Raw genomic sequence first — 25448 nt, 5'->3', positions numbered from 1 at the left:
AGATAACACTGCAATCACTGATGCTACTCCACTGCCATTTCCTTACTTGGACAAAGTCTGCCTGAGTTGCATGTTGGCCACTGTTGTATGTAATCATCCGACTGTCTCTCTTGCTGAATCATGTGTTGGCCACCATCAAGCCATATGCCAGACAGAAGTCTAGAATGCCGTCTCCTTCTTTATTCCGGTTGCTCCACCCATGTGGACCCAGGCAGTCCTCATATCCTGTTCTGTCTGTCCTAATATGTGCATTCAGGTCACCCATTATCACCACCAATTCATGTTGTCCTGATTTTTCTTGTAGGTTCAGCAACTACTGTCTGAATACACTCTTTTCATCACTATCACAACCCTGCTCTGGGGCATATGCTGAAAATATGAATAGTGTCCAAATCCATCACTGGAGTCTGATTGCCATGAATCTATCATTAATTCTGAGTAATTCCCTCACTGTCTTCTGAAGCTTCTCCCTCATCTACTCCACTGCTAGCCTGTCCTTCTCCTGAGGTAGCCTCTGTATCCTAAGCTCATTGGCATTTCTGCACTGCCCTTCCATCTTGTCTCCTGGAAACATAATATGTCCTGCCTTCTTCTTACCATCATGGCATCCACTTCAAAGCTCTGTCCTGTCATTGAACCTACATTGGCGCTATCAATTCTTAGTTCATGTTTAGCAGGTTGATTCATTTTACTTCCAGCTTTTACTCAAGAGAGCTATCCAAAGTAATCCAAGGTGGGCAAATGGGCATTATGGTGGACACACACTGACTAATAGGGGCACATACATCCTTCCCACCATTAACATGGGTCCCTGGCGTAGGTTGGAGTAGGACTAAACCTCAACCCACTTATCACAGGCAAATACCCATGCCCATTTGGTGACATTAGTCAACATGACTGAAGAACACCTAGACCTATCTTTTTCACAATCAAGTTGCTACCCTACCGCAGTGTGCAGTCTCTGGTCTGTGTTCTTTTAGCCTGAGGATACTGTGCACTGCAGTTGTTGCTAAAGTGGTTAGTCTATACAACTCTTCCCCTTATATGGCACCATCTTGAGTCTGTGCTGCTGCCCAGAACATTTCTTGGGGGAAGTTTGTGGAAGAAACACCCAGCATGTTTTTGAGAGGCGTGAAGGAGCCTACAGATATACCAGGAGAACATGCAAACTTCACACAGATATTGGTCAAGGTCATGATCAAACCTTGTACCTTTGTGCATGGGAGGTGAAGACTTTAACCATTATGCCAACTGGTCTCTGAAATGAGGGTGGTATAGAAAAAAGTTATAAATATGTTGCAGACAGTATATGAAAAGCCATATGTGGCAGTGATGGAGAATGGATGAGTAAGAGGAAGAGTTTAGGTTTGAAGAGGGGTGAAGTAGAGGTGCCCTTTAAGTATGTGTTTGTGGGGAATAGAGAAATGGGTGAAATTATGTTTGCTGTTATTTTATGCAGATGATTTAGTGATGATAGTAAAAAATAAAGCATGAAGAAAGAGGTAGTGATAAGTGTTGACAGGTTATTATAGACAACAGTATTTAATTGGAATAAAGAAAAATAAATAAAAGTGTGGTGAGGTGGTATAGATGCCTGATATTTATTTTCCATTGAATGTAATTACTGTATTGGAGTAAGGGTTGGAAGGTACGATTCAGTACTGAATATATTGAAAGAAATGTTATAGGAAATAAAGAAAATAACATGATGGAAACATTTCAGGTGTCTTATTTTAAGAAAGCACACAGGGCTAGCCACCCGGCAGTGTACCTTGGCTCGAGATGATTGTCACTGTTGAAGTGACACCCCAACCCCATGTGCAAAATGGGAAAAAGAGGTTGAGGATGGATGGATGGATGGATACATCTTAAATACTTATGCTTTAGAGAAATGATCATATTTAGGAGGAAAAGGGTTATCTGTTTTCCATGAAACTGGTGAAGGAGTTGTTAGATATAGATTTTAGATTTTGGGAGATCAAAACTAATTCATATTAAAAGAGGGTGACTTTTAACACCAAGCAACATGGACAGAGTAAATTTAATTCATCCACTGGTACTCATCGGTTCATAGGTGTGTACTAGGTTAATGACCACAAGGGCCTTTTTAAGCCTAGCCATGTGTCCCAAATTTCTGACAAGTTCTGATACCTTAGATGAGTGCAAGCAGGGGCTTGGGAGGTGAAACATTTACAGGCTGCCTGTGTCCATTAGAGCCATAGGTGCCAAACCAGGGATTAATTTCCTATTCTCCATCCAATTGCCCAAGTTACATTTGATTTGTATTAGAGACTAACTCTGTTTCACATAGATGGGAAGCCTGGTCCAGAGAAGGGGTAGTCTCTGGGATACATACCTGTCTTTCCAGCAGGTCCTATTTATATCACAGGCAAGGTTTAAGTCTTTAGAACCAGTAATTATGGTGCTGTTTTTTTTTGTGGATATGCAGGAGGTCTATCAGGGTGGGGTCTGACAATGTCTTATATGCCAGGCATAGATCTCCTCTCAACAGCTTGTAGGAGGCAGAATACAGGGACAGGGCCGTGAGGCAGTCTGCAAAGGACATGTTACTTACACCCAGCATTCTTTGAGTGAGGAACCTCTGTGGGCATTCCAGTTGTTGGATGTGCCTGGTTAGATACACACCAAAGGGGGCATTTTACTCAGTGATAGCTCCTGATGAATGCTGAATACAGTGGAACAATGAACTCCTTGGATCTGGATAACATACCTTTGTTTATAAGATGCACAACACAGAATGATTTTCTCACTACTGTAGACACATGATGGTCAAAGGATAGATTACTGTCTCTGTGTGTCCCAAAGTCCCTCACTACTGAGTCAGCTCTTGGGAGTGTGCTGTCAATATGATAGTTACCAGGGGTGGATGACTTCCCGAAGGATACTGTTATGCATTTCTTGGGATTTAGTTTTAGTCTATGGCTCTGACACCAGTTATTTGTCTGTATCAGCCCTTCCTGGAGAAAATTTGTGTCAGTGGGGGATTCAATGACAGCTCCTAATTTGCAGTTCTGCAAATTTAGTCAGCCAGAGGCCATTGACTTTGACCTTGATGTTAGAAAAGTAAATACCAAAAAAGAGTGTCCCAGGACTGATCCCTAAGGGACTCCACTTGTGACTGGCCTCTGAAGAGATGGACTCCCAATTCTATCTTCCTGGTTCTGTTTGTGAGCCAGCTGGTAATCCACCGGGTGGCACAAGGGTTTGGACCTAACCTCTTCAGTTTGCCAACAATGCATGAGTGGGGTATTGTGTGAAATGCCTTGGCCAGGTCAAGGTAGGCAATGTGAACTATTTTGCCCTCATCCATTCCTTTAGTGACCTTCTCAAAGAAGTCCAACATGTTGAGTAGGCATGACCTGCCCTTGATGAAACCAGACTGGATTGGATCCAGAGTCAGGATGTTTCCAATGTCATTATCAATCATTTCCAAGATAGTTCCTTCCATGGCTTTGCATATGAGATTAGTGAGACTTATGGGCCTGTAGTTTCCAGGGTCTGTAGATTACCCACCTTTATACAAAGGGTGATTGTTGCTGTTCTCCATTCATGAGGCACAAACCCTGTTTGGAGGATACAGTGGACTAGCAATTCCAGAGAGTATGAGAGGTCATGTTTCATGACATTTAAAAGGGATCCTGGGATATTGTCTGGCCCCATTGCTGTAGTGTTCTTGGCCTTAGAGAATGCATTTAGGACCTTTTCCCTAGTGATAGTAGGGGAGTTATATTTGATGGTATTTATTGAGGTGAAGTTTATTGGTGATAGGAGTAAAGTTGGAGCTGAATTTGCTGGTCAGTAGGTTTGCTATATCTTCTAGCTCAGCGTAGGTGGCACCATTAACAATGAGCTCAACAGACAAATCTGTATTGTCTTTGAGGTTGTAGACATAGTTAAAGAATGTCTTATGGGTGTCCTTGGCCTGGGAGGCCAAATGTACCTCAAATGTGGCTTTGGTAGACTTTATTTGTCCTCTGAGTTGTTTATTTAGCTTGATGAGAGTGCTTTTATCCTGCTTGGTGTTGCACCTCCTAATTTTTGCCATGATTTCCTTCCTTCTGTTAAACCACCTATTGATGCTGTGATTTCATCAGGATGGCTTGTTTTTGCGCTAGTTCTGTTCTTCTTCTTCTTGGTGGGTACAGCTGCCTCTATGCAGCTGTTAACATCTTTGCATAGGGTTTCTGTGACAGTACCACATAGGCGGCAATGTTATGAGGGTTTATGAGGGCTTGTAATTTCCGAGGTTATCATTTAATAGTAGGAAGTTAACCTTTGAGTAGTCTCTGAACATTCCAGGATTAGCTTGGGTTCCAGGATTTATTTTTACTTCAGAGGAGACTATTCTGTGGTCTGACCTTACCAGAGAAGACATTACACTAGAGGGTGTGCAGCACTCTCCCATATTAGTGAGGACCATATCTAGTATGTTTGCATGCCTGGTTGGTGTACTGACAATCTGGTCTACAGAGTTTGTATTTACAAAATCTGGGAATTTCTGCTTGCACATTTAGTGCTGTATATGATTCCTAGTTAATAGTGGGGAAATTAAAGTTGCCTGTGAATATGGTAATGTGTTGAATGGTGAATGTTTCCAATAAGTTTAAATGCACATTATGTGTTTCGTTGGTGATAGAGAGTGACCTATAGCTTGTAAGGAAGTGGAATGACATTTTGCCTATGGAGATTTGAATGAAGACAAGCACAAGTGCGTTGCCTTGTTTGACCAGCCTTGAGGTATATTTATTTTTGATGTAAATCGAGACACCTCCACCTTTAGTCCCTTTCTGTATGGTAACTGGTCTAAATATGTGGAAGGCATTATAGCCTTGCACTGCTGGTGTGCTATCTGAAGCTTTTAATCATGTCTCAGTGACCACACAGACATTAGCATCCTCTAGGGTGAGGAGAGCTTGTGGGGAGTGGAGTTTTGTGTTTAAACTCCTAGCATTGAGCAGTGACACGTTTAGATTTTCTTGGGTTTGATTTGCTATGTCAGAATTACTTCAGTTTGGCATTGCCTAAAAAGACATTACTGGGGAGGATATTATTTAGCTAATATTTGAAAGCCTAGATGTGAGAGGTGCAGACCAGTCCTGGCAAAGGAACATGGTATGTTGAGCATCTCTTTTCATGATGGCAAATATTGCAAATTATTAAAGTCAGTCATCTTCTGTTCATGTTGTGGAATCACCCTTGGAGAAGGGAAAATACTGCTTAATGCTAGGCTCATACCAGCCTGAGACACATATACTGAGAACAACTTGATGTCTGTCTTCATATAGCCTAGGAGGGTATGTCTCAGGTCATTTACACCCACATAAACTATAACTGAGTCATACTGGTACTTGTGGTCCAATGAATTGAGCGTGTGTGTAATGTGGCAGATCCTGATCCCTGATAAGCAACTGACCATGACTTTTTCCTTACTCAGACTTGTGAGAGGGACTTCAGTGTGTCTCACAAAGGAGTCTCCGATGACCAGAATGTTGAATTGTGTGGTGGCTTTCCTTATGGGCTTAGAGGTAGACACTCCATGAGATGAGGCTCTATGTGTTGATGTGGGTGTTGTTTTGAGTGCAGTCAGGGCTGCTGAGGGTATTTGTTATGTGTACTTCTTCTAGTAGGTCTTTGGGGCTTAGGAAGGTTACATTTAAGTGTCTTAGTCTATGTGGGTCTGTGTCTGCTTTGAATTGTGTGTGATGGGGGCAGCGTATGTGCTACTGACAACCTGATTGACATTAGGAGTGGTTTTGTGTGAAGGCTTTGCCTTCAGTGACATTTTATAAATACATCTCTCATATACCATATCAGTTGGTTTGAAAATTAGGTGGCTGTCAGTAAACATGAGGCAATTTCTACATTGCCTTAGGATGCCCATATCTACCAAGCTGGTAACGGAGACAGTAGGAAAGTTCGTATCCATGGCAACAGGTCCTTTTTATTGATTTGGTGGTTGCAGTGGGAATATAAAGTAATCTCAGAAGTATCTATCTGGTTTGTAACTCTAGGGGCAGTGCTTGTCACTGCAAACTAGTTGTCCTGTGTGCAACTAGGTACTGATGAATTTTCAGGGGTGCTTTACAGGAAAAATGTCAATTCAAGGTGTCTGTGGCTATACAAGACACTGCCAAACACTTGAGAGGAACTAATAAGTAGACCCTGATGATTTATGGATGAAGTATTTTGCAAACATTCTGTAGTTAGGTTAGACAGTCGATAATTAAGCAGTACTTACTAAAGAGAATTAATTAGTTTAGTCAAGAATAATGAAAGGATGGGATTCACCTAATTGACTACTGCCTGGCTACTACTAGTGCTGGTCTCACCACAACTTCTTTCACCAGAAGCAGAATCTCAAGATAAAAAGCAGGCTACAGGCTCTTCGGTGATCAACAGTCTTGTCTCAGATGATTCAAAGGTCTATAGGCTTGTTGTATCCTTTCCTGGCAGATGAACTGAATAGCAACCAGACCAATGAGGAAGATCTAACACAGACACTCACTGCCCAATCAGAAACAGTTAGGAACCAATGCACTCTGCTCTTTCTCTTACTAAGAGCAAATTATAAGCACACATTTGAAGCTGGCACCAATGAAGCAGTTAGCAGGCTTCCTTGTGATCAGCAGTCTCTAGGAAATAACATTCATATGCTCCTTCTCTCACCAGCAGAAAAACAGAAGCTCTAATCCCAATATGACTAATGAGAGACAGAATGTGGTCTCTCCAGTAATTGGTGGTCTTGAACTAGATGTTGCAGATTTTAAATGTAAGATGGAAAAAAATGAGTTAACACTCAAAGAGCTGCAGTGTGCACTAAGCAGTTAGACATGAAATTTAGGGTAACTTAAGTTTTAGCAATCTAAGTGGAGAGTCGCTAATTTTAAAACAGCAAGATAGACTGGAAAGGGGTGGGCACTTTGTATTCTGGCTCTATGGAATACAGTGGAATGGCCAATAAATTTAAATAGCTGAAGAGGAGTTTTTTGCTCACAATAGCCAGTGAAAGAAGGAAGAGAAAGAAATATGTGGTCAGATTAACATAATTATATATATTTATATATTAACATAAGGGGCAGGCAACTAGAAATATATCTAAGTTAAAAACTCAACAGTGCCAATTTAGGAGGCTGGGGGGGGTTAATTTTTGTGTGACTCACAAGTGAAACAGCTGTGGTCTCTTTCTTATTTTAAATATGCAATTAAAAGCAGAATACAAGTAAAACAAAGTGTAAAGAAAATAAACCACAATATAGAGAGTATAAGAAGTCAATGAAACAATATAAAATACAAGAAAGCAAAAATAAACTAACCTTTCACTCACAGCAATCTGGGGCAGAGTCTGAGTTAATTAACTTTTCCAGTATGGCATCATAGAGTCTTTTCTGGGTAATAAAAACAGTGAAACTAAAGAGGAAATGGTGAAAAATCAATTACATTGAAAGTAACAAGTGCAGAAGCAGGAATAAATAAAAGGAGATGGGAGAAATCCGTGAAGGAAAATAATAAGAAAAGAAAATGAAACAACAGAAAATAAGTGTGCAAGATATAAAGGAGTAAGGAAAGGATGGTATAACAAGGTAATGAAAAATGATTTGTGTTTCTATGGGACGGGTTACAGGAAGGATTAAAAAAGATGATAAAAACAGTCAGAAAAAATATTAATTTTATTTTATGAATGTTGGGAAATTTCTCCAAGTCTTTTGGGTTTCTAATACCATGATGGGAATGGACCCCATATCTAAGTCAAAGTACGATTAAAGTTCATGAAATTAGTATTGTTTCACTCTTTGATGTCAACCAAAAGTGCTCTTAGCAGCACCCGCAATGTGCCCATTAATGACTCCTTCTGCAATTTGTATGGTGTTACATGAATTGGTAACATATTTAAATACAATTGTAAATTCTTTTTATAAGACCCCATTGCTCCTACTACTATTAAAACTGTCTGGGTATCTTAATTCCACATGGCTCTCATTTCTGCCTGCAGATCCAGGTATTTTATGACTTTGTGTCTCTCCGTACACAAGACACTGTAGTCACTGGGTGTAGCGATTTCAGTGATCAATGCTACTTTTGTCTTCTTTTCTTAGTCCACTATAGCCGGTTTTCTAGCATCTATCTTTTGAACTGTTGGTATTGGCTGATCCCACGTGATATAAACTTCATCATTTTCTGTGATTCTTTGTGGCTCATGTTTCCAGTATTTTTCAGCCACTTTGATACCATAATGTTTGCACAATCTCCAGTGTAATAGTATCTCCACATTATTATGCCTTTCAGTATACAGTACCTCTGCCGTTAGTGCATCGCAACCAGCAACAAGGTGTGTGACTGTTTCAAATTCGGTTTTACAAAACCTACATATGTCTGTTTCTCCCACATGTTCAATGGACTTTGTAAACCAGCATGTATGTAGCCCACTGTCTTGGGCTGCCAATATTAACCTTTCATTTCTTGGTTTGAATTTGCCTTTCCTTAACCATTCCTGCGTTCATTCTTGATCAACATCAGGATCTTACAGAGGTTTTCTATACTTGCAAATATATTTATGCTTTTTCCACATTTCTTACCTTCTCATCTGGTCCTTCACCTTTTATTCTTTCTTTTGTGTTTTGGCACATTCAGTTGCTGCCTGGTTTTTATCTACTTCTGGTTTGATTTCCATTTCTGCTTGACGTTGATATGCTTCTGTTAAATTAAGCAGACATCATCTTAGATTTATTCTCTTCATATTTCAAAACTTTCACTACATTTGGATCTTGTGAGGTCAGTAAATATGTGTGGAGTCCCACGATTGCAGATCTATACATGTAATCAATTTCAAGGAGGACCAGCCCTCCTTCAGCATGGGGAATATATAATCGTGGCATACACTGATTTTTATAAATCATTTGATAAGCATGAAACATCCTTCTTGTTTTAATATCCAGTCTGTCCAACACTTTTTGGGGCCAGTCAATCATTCCAAAATTATAAGTAAGGACAGGAAGAGCAAATTGATTTATAGCTTGGATCGTGTTCCTAGATGTCATTGCTGTTTTCAGGATTAATTTAAGTCTTCTAAATTACTCCTTACTGAGTTTTATTCACATTTGTTCATGTTTTATTGCTGATCCTTCATCAAGTCCCAAGTATTTATACACTCCCTCTTGCTCAAGTTCTTTTATATCACATTCTTGTCCCAAACTGATGTTTTTCTGGTGCTGCAGTTTTCCTTTTTTAAAGGTTGCTTTTGCACATTTATCAAGACCAAATGATATTCCAATATCATCTGAAAAAGTTTTGACAACCTGCAGCTGTATTTTCAGTTCCTCATCTGATGAGCTATGCAGTTTTAAATCATCAACAAAGAGAAGATGAGAAGTCATTAGACTTTGTTGTTTTCTAGGAGTCACATTGTAGCCATGGCTTAAGCTGTTAAATAAACAGCTTAATGGATTTATGGCAAGGCAGAATAGCAACGGTGACAAAGAGTCACCCTGGAATATCCCCCTTTGAATTTTTATCCTTGTGATAATAATCTGTCCTTTATCATGGCTTAATTGCAAAGTGTTCTGCCACTGTTTTACGGTTACTGTAATGTAGTCAATAAGTGTAGGGTGTATCTTATACATTTTTGAGCACTCTTTTATCCATGAATGTTGTATACTATCAAATGCTTTTTTATAGTCACTCCATGCCATACTTAGATTCTTCCCCTTCTTACAGTTCTCCACCATAACTTTGTTTGACAACAAATGATCCTTTATTCCATATGACTTTCTTTTATTGCCCTTTTGTTCTACTGCCATAATTGAGTTTTCTTCTAAATGACTATAAACTCTGTCAGCATCAATTCCTGTGTATAGTTTATAAGTTGTTGGAAGACAAGTTATTGGTCTATAATTTTTAGGGTAGCTTGCAGGTTCACTTTTAAGTAAAAGCATTGTTTTTCCTGTTGTTAACCAGTGTGGTGTGTGTTTGGGGTGTGCATATAAATAGTTTTTACTCATGGCTAAATCCTCATGCAAAGTAGTTAATACTTTAAGCCAAAAGTTAGGTACTGCATCTGGGCCTGGGGTTTTCCAGTTAGAGGCTTTTCTCAACTTTGTTTCAATCTCTCTGACTGATATTTCATCCCATTTCATATTCTGTACCTTTAAACTTCTTATTCTTTCTTTTACTTCTTCTATCAATTTAGCATCTTTGTTATGTTCCACAGGATCTTCGTAGATACTTCTTCAAAATGTATCTACTTCCTCTTTTTTTGGCGGCCTTTGAATTCCTTTTACCTTATTTCCTAATTCTCTGTAAAACTTTTTTGGGTCATCAATAAATTGCTTATTTTGTGCTTTTTCCTTATATTTACCTTTGTACCTTCTAAGTCTTTCCGCCGTTTTTGAAAATTTTAGTTTGTTATCTCCGGTAGTGCATAATAGATCCTGATCTGTTCTAATACTGCAGATTGCTTTTATCACATTTATCTTTCTTAGTATTTTTGTTCCTTTCCCTGTATTTTTCTTCAAATATCTTTGGTGTTGCTCTTTTTGTATTGGTTAGTTTTGCTTTCTCCTTTGCATAAATATTGCACCATATCAAATCGCTCTTTCTTTCCCATGTCCATGTTTCTGTTTTATATTTTTCAAATATCTCTAGGTTTTGTTGTTTATATTTTCTCACTTCCTCAGATGTTCTTTTTCCAGACAGATCACAATTTCTTGATCTATATACTGTTTTTTAAAAATCTGTTGTATTAATGAACGCAAATTTTTATTTGAAGCTTCTGACAGTTTTTCCTGTGGAAGTATTTTTCTTTCATCTAATTTCTCCCTTAATCATTTTGTATATCTTTTGTCTAGAAATTCTGGGCTTTTTACATAACAGTAACAATACATAATTTCTTTCTTATCCTCAATAGTCTACTCTATCATCTTTATGGCTTTTCTGTGGCCAATCAATTTTTGTCATTTTTGTGGACTGCTACTTTCTTCTACAACAGGGGGGCCATCCTCCCCCTGTGCCTGGCCTGGCCCCATTGTAGGAATGTTTCCATATTTTGAGGATTCTACACTGTCATTTTTTCCAGTTCTGGCACCAGTACGCCTACCAGGATTGGGCACTTTTTTTATCCTGGGTCTTGTGCACCAGCTATCTTTTTTATTTTTGATTTACTTCTGTCCATGATATAGGCTATATAAATACACACACACACACACACACACACACACACACATATATATATATATATATATATATTCTATATATCAGTGTCACCTTGGTAAGATTTTGTGAAAAACAGGGTCCACCTCGTGAAGGTACTCACCAAGACCTGAGGATGAATTCAAGTTCAGCCCTACTACTCTGCTTTGCTTGCTGACTTTTCATCTCTCCATCAGGACCCCTGACTATAAGAATAACAAGATGTTTTGGATACGTTTTACAGCAAATTGTAAAGAGGATTGTTTCAAGAATATTAATATGAATATAACTTTGCATTGAAAGTTTGGGGGAGTAAAGTGGACATGGATAAATAGGAAAAAATGTTGTTTATGACAATATGGAATCTGTAGGAAAGATGATGTAAAGCATTGTTGCATAATAGAGTAAAGGGAGAGCTGAAGACAAAATAACGGAAATTAAAAGATAGCTATGGCAAATGGTAGTTGGGTTAGGAGTTGAAAAAGGAAATATGATGTAAATATTGTTAATGTTGCAAATATTGTTAACAAAAGTGCATATAAATGAATGAAGTGTAATGAATGCCAATGGAAGTACATCAGTAACACCACTTATACTCTTTCAACAATTGTCATGGGTTCTTTTAACATCCACCTGAGCTACCACAAGCTTAGGCAGACAGGAGCTCAGTTTAACATCTCATCCAAAGGACAACACACTCAGAAGTACTTTACCCTTTATGCCTCAGTGTCAGTATTAGAAAATGCATTGCATTATCTGGGTTCAGAATAGAACCCATATTCTTCTAATCTCCCTCCATGAAAGGTGTACTGCCTACTGGCCATGACACTGCTTCATTTACCTTTCTTCTTCATATTGACTGTATGGGGATTTATAACCAAAATGATAAGTAAAAAAATACTAGTGCCATTTAGTTCAGCATAAACAAAACATATTGGCCTTAATAAATCAGACTGTAGCCACTAAGCCAAAAATGATCCAGATTTGAAACAGAACTCGCTTTGTCATAGTTTGTAACTTGTTGCATGAAATTAATTTCTCAAACACCTAAGGGCAAATATAACAGAGCAAGGTTTTCTATTTCTCGTTCAAGTTTGCAGCTAACACATTAACAAAAAAAATAAATAAATAAATAAAAAAAAAAAAAAAAAAAAAAAAAAAACAGATGGATTCTAAGTTTTTACCCATTTCTCTCCATCATCACCATAGACATCTATTTTAGGAATTCGATCCAGTAGTTGGAAAAAACGTGCTGCAGATATTTTAGCTTTTGCATAATCTGGGGTGTATGATGAAGCTCTGCCTAGTGCTGTACCACTAGTGACAATAGCAGATATAACCCTAAAATGAAATAAAATAATCAATTGTTTTATTATTAGATCCAAGCTAAACTATGTCAAATACTTCAATTATTGAACAATCATTTGAGATTTAGAGGAAATAACAGCAATGAATAATGACCACATGGTAGAATAAGATTCATATTTTTCTCACATGTTAATTACTCAGCTAGAATTAAGTTGAAACAAACAGAAAGTAATAATAAAAGTCTGTCCATTTATGGAATAGTGACACTGTCACACTCTATTGGAAAATGTACATTTTATTGTAAAACATTATTATAAGTCTCTGGGTTTACTGGCAAAACTATCTTTGTTATTTTTTTCTGAAGGTTATTTACAAAACTGGTAATGTCACTCTGTACTACAGTGCTCTCAAGTAAACAAATTCCTAGATGCACATTTAAACAACATGAGACTGTATTTATTCTATATTGAGGAATCTAGGTTATATCTGCTAAATATCTTACTGTCACATTATATTTGTTAACCTTATGTCACCATGTGACCTAGGTCATGACTGAAAAGGGCCAATTTGACCAACCTACTTAAACCTAGTAACAAATGAGAAATACAATAAAATAAGAAATGTACTCTAGTTTGTAAAAGTCTATAAATGTTCCTGATAAGTGCTAAATTATCAATCAATTTGTTTTATATTATGTCACAACAAGAGCACATAATGCTTTGCACTGCATGCTTTCTATTCATTATTTAACAAGGTAAGCCCACTGGACACAACTGCCCATTTCCAGGGATGACACAGGGGCACTGTCTGCTTAAGTGATTTGGCAGTGGAAGTTTAGAGCCTTAAACCTCAGCTCTAACAGTGAGATTGTGTAGAGTGTGGAGGCACTTAGTCAAAATTTAATTCATAAAACCTGGAGTAAATTAGAAGAGGTAGCATTTCTAGCAATACAAAAAGTTACCTTACAATCAAAATATTATCTTTCCAAGTGTCATCTAAAATGGTAGTCTTATCTAATCTACAAGATCCAAAGTTAAATGTACAGTGGTTTAAAACTCATCAAGTTCAAATATGCCCCACTGTGAGAGTTTTTTTTTAACTAAGGACTTGAAGGACTGAGTCTCTCTCCTTAGGTTTTATAATTAATGACTTAATTACTGTTACATCATTTGGTGTGCTTACTGTTTCCCCATTACAATACAGAACGTATTTTAGATACCATTAGTAACAGTAGTCTCCTTACAAAATTTCCACAAAGATTGTTTGCATACATTTGTATCGATATCTACTTTGTTGCTAATTCCAAGGCTGTCGTATCTGCAAAGCATTTTTCTATTTTGAGCAACAGTGCTGTTACTATGCTTCTGTGCTTGATACAAATGTCATTAATCCCATCTAGTTCTTTAAATAGACCTATAAACAAATAATTGGCTGATAAAGAGCATTCCAAAAGTCTAGTTTGTTTTATTAAGTCATTCCCATGAATTATCACATTGATGGTAGCCCACTGAACACAGAAGGCATTATAAGAGATGTGGGAACACAGGTTGACAGCAACCTCTGTTTTGACCACCACATTGCCACTGTGGACAGAAAGTCCTTCTATGAGGCACATCTCATTATTAAGGGTTTTGCATCCAGGAAGAAGGAGGTCATTGTCTCCCTCTACTCTTCCATCATTAGGCCAATAATTGAGAACAATGCCCCATTTGGCATGTAACTCACTAGACGCCTGCAACAGCTGGAGAGGCCACAAAAGTACCTCACAAAGAGGATCCTAGGCCTTAAACACTTGTCCTATATGGATAGACTCAAAAAACTCCAACTATTCTCTGTCTCATATCACCTACTTAGAGGTAATCTCTGCTTGATCTACAAAGCCATGTTTGACCCACCCAGCTCTGTTAGAAATGCTACAGCTAAAGAAATCCCAATCCCTCTGCACCACATGCTCCAGAAACCTCAACCTCATTACCACAATCAACAGAACATGCTGGAGGGACAGGTTCATAACCCAGAGACTATCCATGCTATGGAATAGACTTCCCATACTTGTCAAACAGAGCACCTCACTGGCCCTCTTCAAGAGAAATCTTGACGAGTGGATGGGAAATAGAAAATTCACCTCGGGGATCACTCCAGTGGCTCTACTCAACATTCAGTTAGTGCTTAGCAAAACCAAACTTGAGTTTACTGATACTATGTGTTGCAAGAGACTGAATACCCATATGTGTATCAGCTTTTACAAAGGCCAGTGCTGGCTACTGTCCTGAAAAAACCAATCTTCAGTGCAGCTAAAGCAAACACTATACCTCTTAATATGTCTTTTCATGAGCAAAGACAAAAAACAGTTGGGAGGGAAAGGTGCCACTTCAGTAAATTCTGAGTATTGACACTGTTCATGCTGATAACTACCAGAATAAGAGGAACTGTATTACTCTAAATTTTAAGATTAATAAGTAACTTGTATGTATCATGTCTTGTATTATTTAATTGCTACAACCTATAATGGTTGATACAGAGTAGTATTCTGAGATAAAATCAGGGACAGCTAAGAAGTGTAGAAAAAGTGATGCCATGTTCTAGTATGCCTGTTTTAATGTGCTTTTTAAGCAATATTTTTTCATCCTGCACATTACTAGCAGATGGATCCACCTTTAAATATCAGGATAAACATTTGTATAGCAGTGTTCTCCAAACACTTTGCTTTACATGTTACCTAAGTCATAGACATAAATGTTTCCTTATCAGCTGTTCCTTGTCTTAGACAATGCTCAGCTACATAGTCTGCCCTACCACGAATGTGCGTTCTTTTACACAAAGCCTGGAGTCTATGAAAACTGCCAGGTTCACTTACACAATTTCTAAAGGCAGCAGAAATTGCTTGACTTTCAGGATTTGTTATGCACATGTTCCTACTACTCATATCCCCCAGAAAATGGTAGACCTCATGCCCATGTCCCAGGACTACCTTTTCTTTGTAAACCCAAACCTGCATAACATCACCACATTTTGATAGATAATTCCTTATCAGTAGCCCCGATGGACAATAAATTCCATGTAACATTGTACAGTTTTTAACCATTATCACAACTGCTGTTGTCAGTTACATACTGATTCCTGTCTTTTTTTTTTTGCTTCCCACCACCTTGCTTATCCTACCATATTTGTAGTTTGCCATTTTTTTCAATCCAAGATACATCAGTTGTATTATATATATATATATATATATATATATATATATATATATATATATATGACTTTATAACATCTTGAAGATGTATCTGAGTTCTTAAGCAATGAGAGAATTATTTTTAACTGGTTAGGTATGCTCCAAATAAAACACTCAAGTCAGGAGTATGCAATATCATCATAACCTACCCCACAGTCATGGGTTATTACATTTACGATATGACTAGTAAATATATATATATATATAGATATATATATATATATATATATATATATATATATATATATATATATATATATATATGTGTGTGTGTATTTGTTTGAACGTCTGCTTTGCACTGATGATAACTGAAATAAAGTATTGTACAGGCTTTCTTTTTCATGTAGTTCTCTGTGATGCAAGAAACCAAATACTTATTTGAGAAGGACCACATATTTCATGTCATGTAATAATAGTTTAAACATCTCTTTGATGAAGAAATCAAATTTTAGGCTTTATCAGTTCTAATGTTATATTACATATTTTTTTTAATATGGAGTGTTTTGTTTATAAGCAATAGAGTAATGAGACATCTGTTTGAAACATTGTTGGTTCTAGGTTGCTGCATGTTTTTTATTAATTTTAATTTGTAAAATAAAGACATTTGTATTTCATTTAACTAGCACTGAGCTGTTACTGGATTTTAAAGTACTGCCGTGTGATACAAGCAGGCCACGGCTGTTACTCATTAGTTTTTCATTTCTTAACTATATGTTTTGCTTTTGTTCTTATCATCAGGCCATGATTTGCAGATAAAAAAATACAAAAAAAAAAAAAAATATGAAGAAGTCATATTGATCAAAGTCCTGTCTGTTATGCCCATATAACTATACCACCATGATGAATCAGTGGAACAAATATTAATAAAATGTGAATGTTTCAATAAACATACAGATTCAAAGTCATATAGTGATTTTGAAATCTACAGTGTATTCTGTGTCTCAAGTAAAAAAAATAAAAATTGCTGTGATATGTTCTACTCAACGGTTTTACAGCTCTAGCATATTTATTTTCTGAAATGTACATATATATATATATATATATATATATATATATATATATATATATATATAAATAGTTTCAAACTGAACATCTATTATAGCCTTCCATCAGAAGTTATCATAATATAATCATTCAACACAAGAAAAATACTTCAGTCAAGGATTTCTTTGTATTTCAAAAGCCAATTTTATGATGATACTATGTTCAGATCTTTTTACTAACACTTTATTACTGATCAACAGTGAGTAATTATGACTTCTACCCATACCTCTTAACTGCCCAGATTTTTGGAGACTGTCCAGATTTTTGTCTCAAAATTTTGGTTTGTTCCTCATAAAATTTGTCGTTTTCTGGCAAATCAATGGTATGAGCAGAGGAATGAAATCATTAAATAATGACATACAGTTGAGTCTCAGACTTCATATCCTTCAGAAAATGCATTTTAACACAAACCATATTATTCTAGCAACTTTCAAAGTTTTTGAGAGCAATATTTAAAAATCTGTCCCTATTTTTGGGCCTTTGTCCCCCCATTATGTCAGGCCTTTTCTAGATTTCTTGGGTTAAGAGGTTGAGAAGTATGCTTCTACCTTGTCTCATGTTTATTCTTTTGGAACACAGAACCTTAGGAAAAGAGTGAGTCAGAGCCTAGATGGCCAACTGGTAACAGCTTTTTTTCTTGAGCTCCACATCAGTTACTAAGAAACAATGAAATTATTATTTAAAATTTTATTATTTGCTCTTTAAAGTTGTACAACCTGTTTTAGAACCTGTAATCTACTAGATCTTCAACTTTGGAGGGTTTTCTTAAAGTATTTCCTGTCAAAATTGATGATTAACTGAAAAGAGATGAGCAACTCAAAATCCTTACATTCTAACTCCTCACTAAAAAAGAGATCCAGTCTATATCTACCACTCTCCAGGAATTATCCTTAAAGATGGGTAGATTTACTGACAACCTTGAAAACTTAAAGATAAACTGTCAACAACAAACTGATGTTTTGAAGGAGATCCTCCGGCAACAACAATCTAAAATTCTGGACATTGAAACTACACTGAGTGATATAAATGGAAGACTTAAGGAAGATGAATCCCACTGTGAATTCATTTTGCAACAAAATAACTGGCTGATAACAAAGTAGATGATTTTGAAAACAGAGAAAGGAGAACAAATATTAGAATCTTTGGTCTTCCTGAAAAAAACAGAAGAAGATATCACCTCTTTTTTAAATTCCTGGCTATCTGAACCTGATTTTTTAGACTTAAAAGAAGGTTTGTCCTATGGGATTGAAAGAGTACATAGAGCCATTGGGAAACATATTCCTTCTTCTCCTAATACTTCCCCAAGATCCATAGTTGTGAAGCTCCTATCCTTCTTAGACAAATAACTTATACTAAAAATAGCTTGGAGAAAAATTCCCTTGTCATTCAAAGGTAACCAAATAAGGTTTGGTAATGATTACTCCACGAGAGTCTTGGAAATGAGGAAAAACTCTTGGCCACTGGTAAGACTGTTAAAAAGCAAAATAAAATCAAAGTGCAACTTGTCTACCCAGATAAAATCAAATTTTTTTTCATCAGAATGAAATGAGATCTTTCAATAATATTGAAGAATCTGCCTCTTTCATCCAAAACAAAAATATCATTACAATCCCAGAAGGTATGGACTGGTCACCATCAACAACTCTTAAAAGATCACCTGAGAAAAATAATTGGATGGATGTAAAAAAGAAGAAATTAAAGACTGGTTTTAAGAGTGCTGGACTTTCTAGTTCTCTCAAAGATCAAACTAAATCATAAAATGTCCATGAACATCTAAAGAAGTATGTATCACTATTTTATTTGTCTGTGAATACTCCCTCATTTATCTTATTAGTGAAATATATAACTTAAAAAAAAATAATATTACTTCTCTCTTAACCGGATATAATTGCTAAGAATGTTTAATATGTATAGTCAGTTAGGTTCTGCACACACATGCTTATCTCCTCTCTTAGACTTTAATTTCCTTCAACAAGGTTAAAATGTTTGTTATCTATCTGTGAATCTGAAATGTCTACACTCAGAGCTTGGTTTTGTGTATGTCTGACAACGTGTGTGTCTGCTTGAGTTCGTTTAACATATTTTATTGTAGTATATGGTTTAAACATGGTACAGACGTCTCTTCCCTTGTAAACATATATTTTGTGTCAGCCTAGCATTTCAGCATTCTAAGCTGACAGTTTACTGATTCCCTTCACAAAATAATAGTCTCAAGCGTTGTTTTGAAATGAGAAGCGGTTTCTTTCCCCTTAAATACATTCACAGTTGTTTTATCTGCTAAGCTTCACTTGATATGAGTGAGGTTTGCTTTGACTGCAAACCAAGTGATGTAATGAGTTTCCATATATTTTTTTTTGGTGCCTCGTGGAATTGACATGCAGTATACATTGGTTTGCCTGTCTTGTTATTTCAACAGTCAACAGTTTTTTTAAAATGATGCATGGTTTATCTAAGAAATGTTTTATTTGAAATTGTGGTGGGTTAGAAGTAATATTAGATGGCATTGAGTTAAACCTTTATTTAACAATTGGTCTCCATAGAAACTAGGGTGGTGCTATGCTAATTAATGATGACCTCATCACTTGATTACCGAAACTCTACAAACATCCGAAAGTATAGATAATCTAGTTAAATAAACAGTTTGGTTTCCCATATCACCATCACTTGAAATCAGAACACAACAGTACCTTGTTTCTTTGCCCATAATTGCTGTATTGTTCAGTTAATGAAAACTTCAGAGTGCACAGAATAGAATCTATTAATGAACAGTTGATTTCTTACAATCACCATCACTTGTAAGTATTTGATTACTAATGGCAAACACATCTTCAGAGTAGTAAACACCTTTTGCTATCACCTTTGCTCTAAGTTTGGTAATAGCAGCACATTTTCCCCCTTGTTACCGTGGACATATTTAACAAAGTATTAATTACCAGCAGGTACAATGAAATGCTGTTAAAATCATGCTAGTTCATAAAAAATGACTGTGGAATGGCAGGACAGCACCAGAGATTTACTGAAAAGAGCGTAAATGTCTCGCTTAACGTGTTAGAAATGTAATAACAATTGCTTGGAGACATAATGTTAAAACCGTCCCATATCATTAAAAGTGATTTGAGGAAAAAAAAAACATAAGCTCTTGACAGAAGAGGAGTAAACTACAATAGATGATATGATATTTTGTACTTTACAGAAATACAGAAAAAATATATGAGTCAAGCCAAAACTGCAAAAAAGTTCAAAAGCCTCAAACCCACCACCACAGTGAAAAAGAAAAACTGGGTTTTTAGTCTCATAGTGAACAGGAACTGATTAATTCCAATTTCTGGTTTTGGCATCATATCCATAGTTCACACATAGTTACACATTAATGCCTATACTTATAATGTTGTTCAGTTATTGGGGAACAGTAGAGTAAATGGGAAAGTTACTTTATAGGGAAGCATCATTTAAAAGGCACTTTGTAGAGAGAGAGTCGAACAATTTGAAATAGCTTTGCAGACTGGCTGACGCATACAGAATGCTCCTCTGAGTAAAAAGCAGTCTCCTTCCCTTTACATATGCCTGCAGTTGCTTAATTCACTAAGTTTCATCCCATATAGGTGAAACCTGTTTGAATGCAAACTGAGTAATGTGGCATGCTTCCCTTGTACATCTGTACTTGGTTTATTTGGAAACAAAAATTATGATTTGTTAATTAATGTTGACATCACTGCATGGTCATCGGAAGCTCTCTAAACATCTGAACAGATAGAAAACACTATTTGAACAGTTTTGGTTTCACTTAATCATCACCTCTTGCAATTGCACATACTAATTCCCTGTTCTCTTGCCCTTAATTGTAGTATTGTAGTGTTGTCTAGTTATTAGAAACAGTAGAGTGATATGGGAAATTATTATACAGGGAAGCACCATTTAAAAATCACTTCATAGTAAGGGAAATTATTTAATTAAGTAAATTTTGTAGCACGGATTGGTCTTATTGACATAATTTGTAGCTAACTCTTTGTTTTATAGTGCACAATGACCTTTATACTGATGTTAAGCTGAAGAGGCATATAGGAAAATAAATTGATTCAGTTGGCATAAACTGTACGCTCTTCTGAGAAAGGCCCTCTCTGATAGTGAGGAAGCAAGTGAGATTTAGAAAGTACAATGGTATGTTACCTTGATTTATAAAGTAATTAAATCTTGAAAGTATGGAAAACTGCAACTAGCTATGCATCTAATTATCAGCATTAACGAAATAATGACTACTTAAAGTTTCTCACATTAGAGAGACATGACTAATTACTCTCTCTAAGTGGTTCTTTATGTACTGATACTACATCTTCTTAGCTGATAACATATATTGACTAATAAGATGCTTATTAGACCAATAGTCAATTGCATTATACTAACATCATTTTACTTTTACAATAAAAATGGCGTGAACTATACGTTTTTTTTGGAAATAATCACAGTTTGACTTACAATATTTCTAGCTTAGAATTGCCTTGATAACATTTTCCATATTCATTGTCAGTCATGTAACTATTACTTGCTTGGTGAAGAGTGCAATGTATTTAAGTGACTCTTAATTAATCAACATGTTCAAACTTATTATTGTCCCTATAAATTGTCCTCATATGCTGATCTGCTGTTTTACTGATTTATTCTAACTAATGCTAACATTGTTTATTTATCTAATAATTCTAATAGAACTGCTTACATAATCAATTGTTGTTTGAATACTTCTCTTTTGACAAACCTTCTCATACATATCCACTGTTAAACTATAAATTATTTGACTCTGTAAGGATTCATACAGTAATGAGAATATGTTCCTTTTCAATCAAACAATGTTTTTATTAGTGAAGTCTAAAATGCACTAATTATAATCAAAATTATATGTTACATCAATTTATTGTTGTTCTCTAGTACCAATTAACTTATAGAATTTCCATAGAATATTCTGGAGCCTCAAGTTGGGCAATTTTGTTCAAATCTTTGGAATGATTGTTAATCTGACTGGATATCTTTGTTCTATCAGATTAGGAATGGTTTTCATTCCATGCCAGTTAAAGGATTTACTGAAGTTTAATCACCTTTTTTTTAAAAAAAAATCCTTTTTCAGGCCTCTATCTAATTTTTAATTATATTTTTTAATGAGAATAAGCAATCTGTCATCAAAATATAACCTTTCCAAGAAGGATGTACAAGGTTTAAATATTATGAATGCTTGCTACTATATCATTTTAACATTCTTAACCTTTGAGTAAATAAGATGGATTTGACCTTTCTTTCTCTAAAAGTTAATGGCTTAAATAACCCTAGGAAAATATTTAATTTACTAAAATACTTGAAATTAATAAAGCACAGGTAGTTTTTTTTACAAGAAACTCACTTTAAAACAAATGATAGCTTTATTTGGAATCCAAATGAATACTTACAACTATCCAATTCTTCGCACACTAAATAAACTAGAGGAGTCTTAACACTGTGGAAGAAAAACATTATCTCTCCTCAAATTATTTACAATTATGAAGATAAGGAGGGTCTTCTATCATTTATAATAATAAAATTTAGTAACAGAATTTGGACATTAGTTAATGCTTATTGGTTTCCTGGAACTGGGGTAAAAACAATAAAAAACACTTAGAACTTATCATTAAAAATACTAAGGGTTGTGTGATTCTGGAAGGAGATTTTAACTGTTTACTTAATAATTCAGAAACCTCTAACAAAAGATCTTTTTGTATTACCTCTATAGGGAAATGTTTTAAAAAATGGACAGATAACTTACAGCTATATGATTTATCTTATCTCAAAAATGATAACTCACTAGAATTCTCTCACTGTCATTTTAGACATAAGACTCAGACTAGAATTGATAAAATGTTTATATCCCAAGATCTAAAAACAAAAATATCATACTTTACAATAATCCCATGCCCTATGTCTGATCATAATGCACTCATTTTTGATCTTCAAACCGATTTTAAGAATTTTTCTTTCTCTAAAAGAATTTCAGCCTATATTACCAAATTAAAACAGTTTAAACCTTGGTTAGACTCAGAAATATTTTTTCCTAGATACAAATCTAAGCAGTAAGGTAAATGTAGTAATCCTCTGGGATTCCTTGAAAGCTTATTTATGCAGCAAAACTGTTACATGGCTTAATAATAAAACAAAGGAATGGGAGTCTGAATTATCTAACATACAAAAACAAATTGCATTAATTAACAATGATAATACAAGAATTTTTTTGAGTAAGGAAAAGGAAGTAGCATCTTTAAATAAGAAATACAATGACATTCTAACTCACAAAACTAATTTGGCCCTAGAAAAATGAAAACTAAATTCCTACTCTGTGTCTCCAATATATATGTGCAACCTAGCAATGAGAGTAAAAAGACATTCCATTGAAAACAATATTGTGAGTGTGGTTCACGAAGGGAGGAATAATAAAAAAGTTTCTGATATAAGTGATATTTTAGATGCCTTTAAATATCACTTCTCAGAATAGTACAAAAATAACAATTTTCAACATAGTATTTCAGACCATGGCCTGGATTTTTCTAAATTAAAAAATGTACCAGAAAATTTAATTAATGAGATTCAGAAACAAATTTCCCTAAAGGAAATTAAAGAAAAAAAATAAAGAAAGCAAAAATTACAAATCACCAGGCATAGATGGTATTATTAATGAAATATATAAGCTTCTACCATCCTCTGCTATATCAGACTTACATAAGGCTCTGAATGAATCATATATACAAGGTATAGTTCCACCTTCATGGAGATATTCATTAATTACCCCTATACTAAAATAAAATAAAGATTCTCATTTGTGCAGTTCATATAGGCCAATTTCTCTGACTAATAATGATTATAAAATTTTAACGTCTATTTTAGTTAACAGATTTAATAAATCACTAACACATCTCATCACTGAAGATCAAATGGGATTTATTTATAATAGACATACTCAAGACAATATTCAAAGAATCCTAACCACCATAGATATCTTAAATAGAGATAATCAAGAAGCTCTTATAATCACCCTCAATATTGAAAAAGCCCTTGACTCATTAAATTGGAGTTTTCTTTTTAAAATTCTTGAATCGTATAAGTTCCTTATCCAATTCATTACCTTTATAAAAATATTTATAATAATAATTTAGCCTATGTAAAATTAGGACCATTTACATCTGAATCTATTGAAATTACTAAAGGTGCCAAACAAGGATGCCCAATGTCCCCAATTTTATTTGCATTAGCAATCAAACCTTTTTCTTTGGCAATTCATTCTAATTCCAAAATTAAAGGCTTTAATATCTATCTATCTATATATATATATATATATATATATATATATATATATATATATATATTATATATAATCAATTTGACTCTAAGATAATGCTATTTGCAGATGATGTCTTACTTATTTTAATAAACTCAGAAGAATCCTTATAAGAGTTAGATTTATTAGTTAAAAATTTTACTGTATCTCAGGATTAAAAATTAAGTTCTAAATCTAACCACATACTATTGAATAAAAAAACCTCAATGATAACACTAAATCAACTATAAGTGAAATAGCTGGGAAACAGTTTTTTTCTTTAAAATATCTAGGGATTGTACTATGTGAAAATATTGATTTAACTTTAAATACTAAATATAACAACATCATGAACATATTAAAAACTCTCACAGAGAAATGGAATAAATTACATTTAAAATTTGAAGATAGGCTACAATTAATTAAAATGATTCTGTTATCAAAAATAAATTACATTGCTTTATCTATTCCTATATTACCCAGTAAAAGTATTTTAAGAGAAATAAATAGAATTCTCTTAAAATTTTTATGGTATCCAAAAAAAAAAAAAATAGCTTTATCAAATCATATTAGACCCTGGGAGCTTGCAGGAATAAATTTTCCAGATTTAGAATCCTATATCAAAGCTTCTAATCTCAAAACAATCTTAAATTGGATTGATCCAAAATTTTCTTCAGCTTGGAAATCCCTATATGCAACTATCATCCTAAATGAAAATAAATTAATAAAAAATTTACAACTAAATGATCTGAGTAACAAACTTTGGTATGCACTTTGTGTCAACATACAATATAATATTATTAAACCCACAAATCTAAATTATATAAACTATATTTAGAATACTTTTAGAAGTTTTGTTAACAACAATATTGATATTAAACGATGGATACAGTTACTATCCCCCTTTAAAATTACAAAAAAACTTTCTAATAATATCAGCGCAGATACTCTTAGTAATTGGGAAGTGAAACAATTTACATGCTGGTAACATTGCACAATGAATTTAGTTACTCTGGATGCACAAAACTTAATTAAAACACTTAATTTATCAAAATCAGATTGGTTAGCTCTCAGTAGTGTACTTCCATTTACTCAAGATCTGTGCAGAACAATAAAGAACTCTTCCTTTAAATCCTCTCCCAAATACATACTTCTCATACATGAAATACTACATGGAGAATTTAATTGGAAAAATGTAATTTCAAAACTTTATAAAATCATTATAAACTATAAAACTATTCCTAATCCGACATTTTGGGATTTTATTACTAAGGATCATACCATGTCCCTAACCTCTGAGAATAAAACTAATATTTTATATTCCATTAAAATAAC

General features: G+C 34.9%; 1 protein-coding gene across 1 annotated transcript in view; it reads right to left on the bottom strand.

Annotated features, from left to right (window-relative positions):
- Window positions 1-25448, bottom strand: part of ABCB11 (ATP binding cassette subfamily B member 11) — a 991743-nt gene that overhangs the window by 60855 nt on the left and 905440 nt on the right. The window contains exon 25 of the mRNA XM_044075586.1: window positions 12387-12543. Coding sequence (XP_043931521.1) covers window positions 12387-12543 — 157 coding nt within the window. The remainder of the gene's footprint in view (window positions 1-12386; window positions 12544-25448) is intronic.

The sequence above is a fragment of the Protopterus annectens genome, chromosome 6.part1 (genome assembly GCF_019279795.1).
Source record: "Protopterus annectens isolate FY-2018-M chromosome 6.part1, PAN1.0, whole genome shotgun sequence".
Lineage (NCBI taxonomy): Eukaryota > Metazoa > Chordata > Ceratodontiformes > Protopteridae > Protopterus > Protopterus annectens.
The sequence above is the reverse complement of the archived record's forward strand: the minus strand, read 5'-3'. Positions and strand labels throughout refer to the sequence as shown.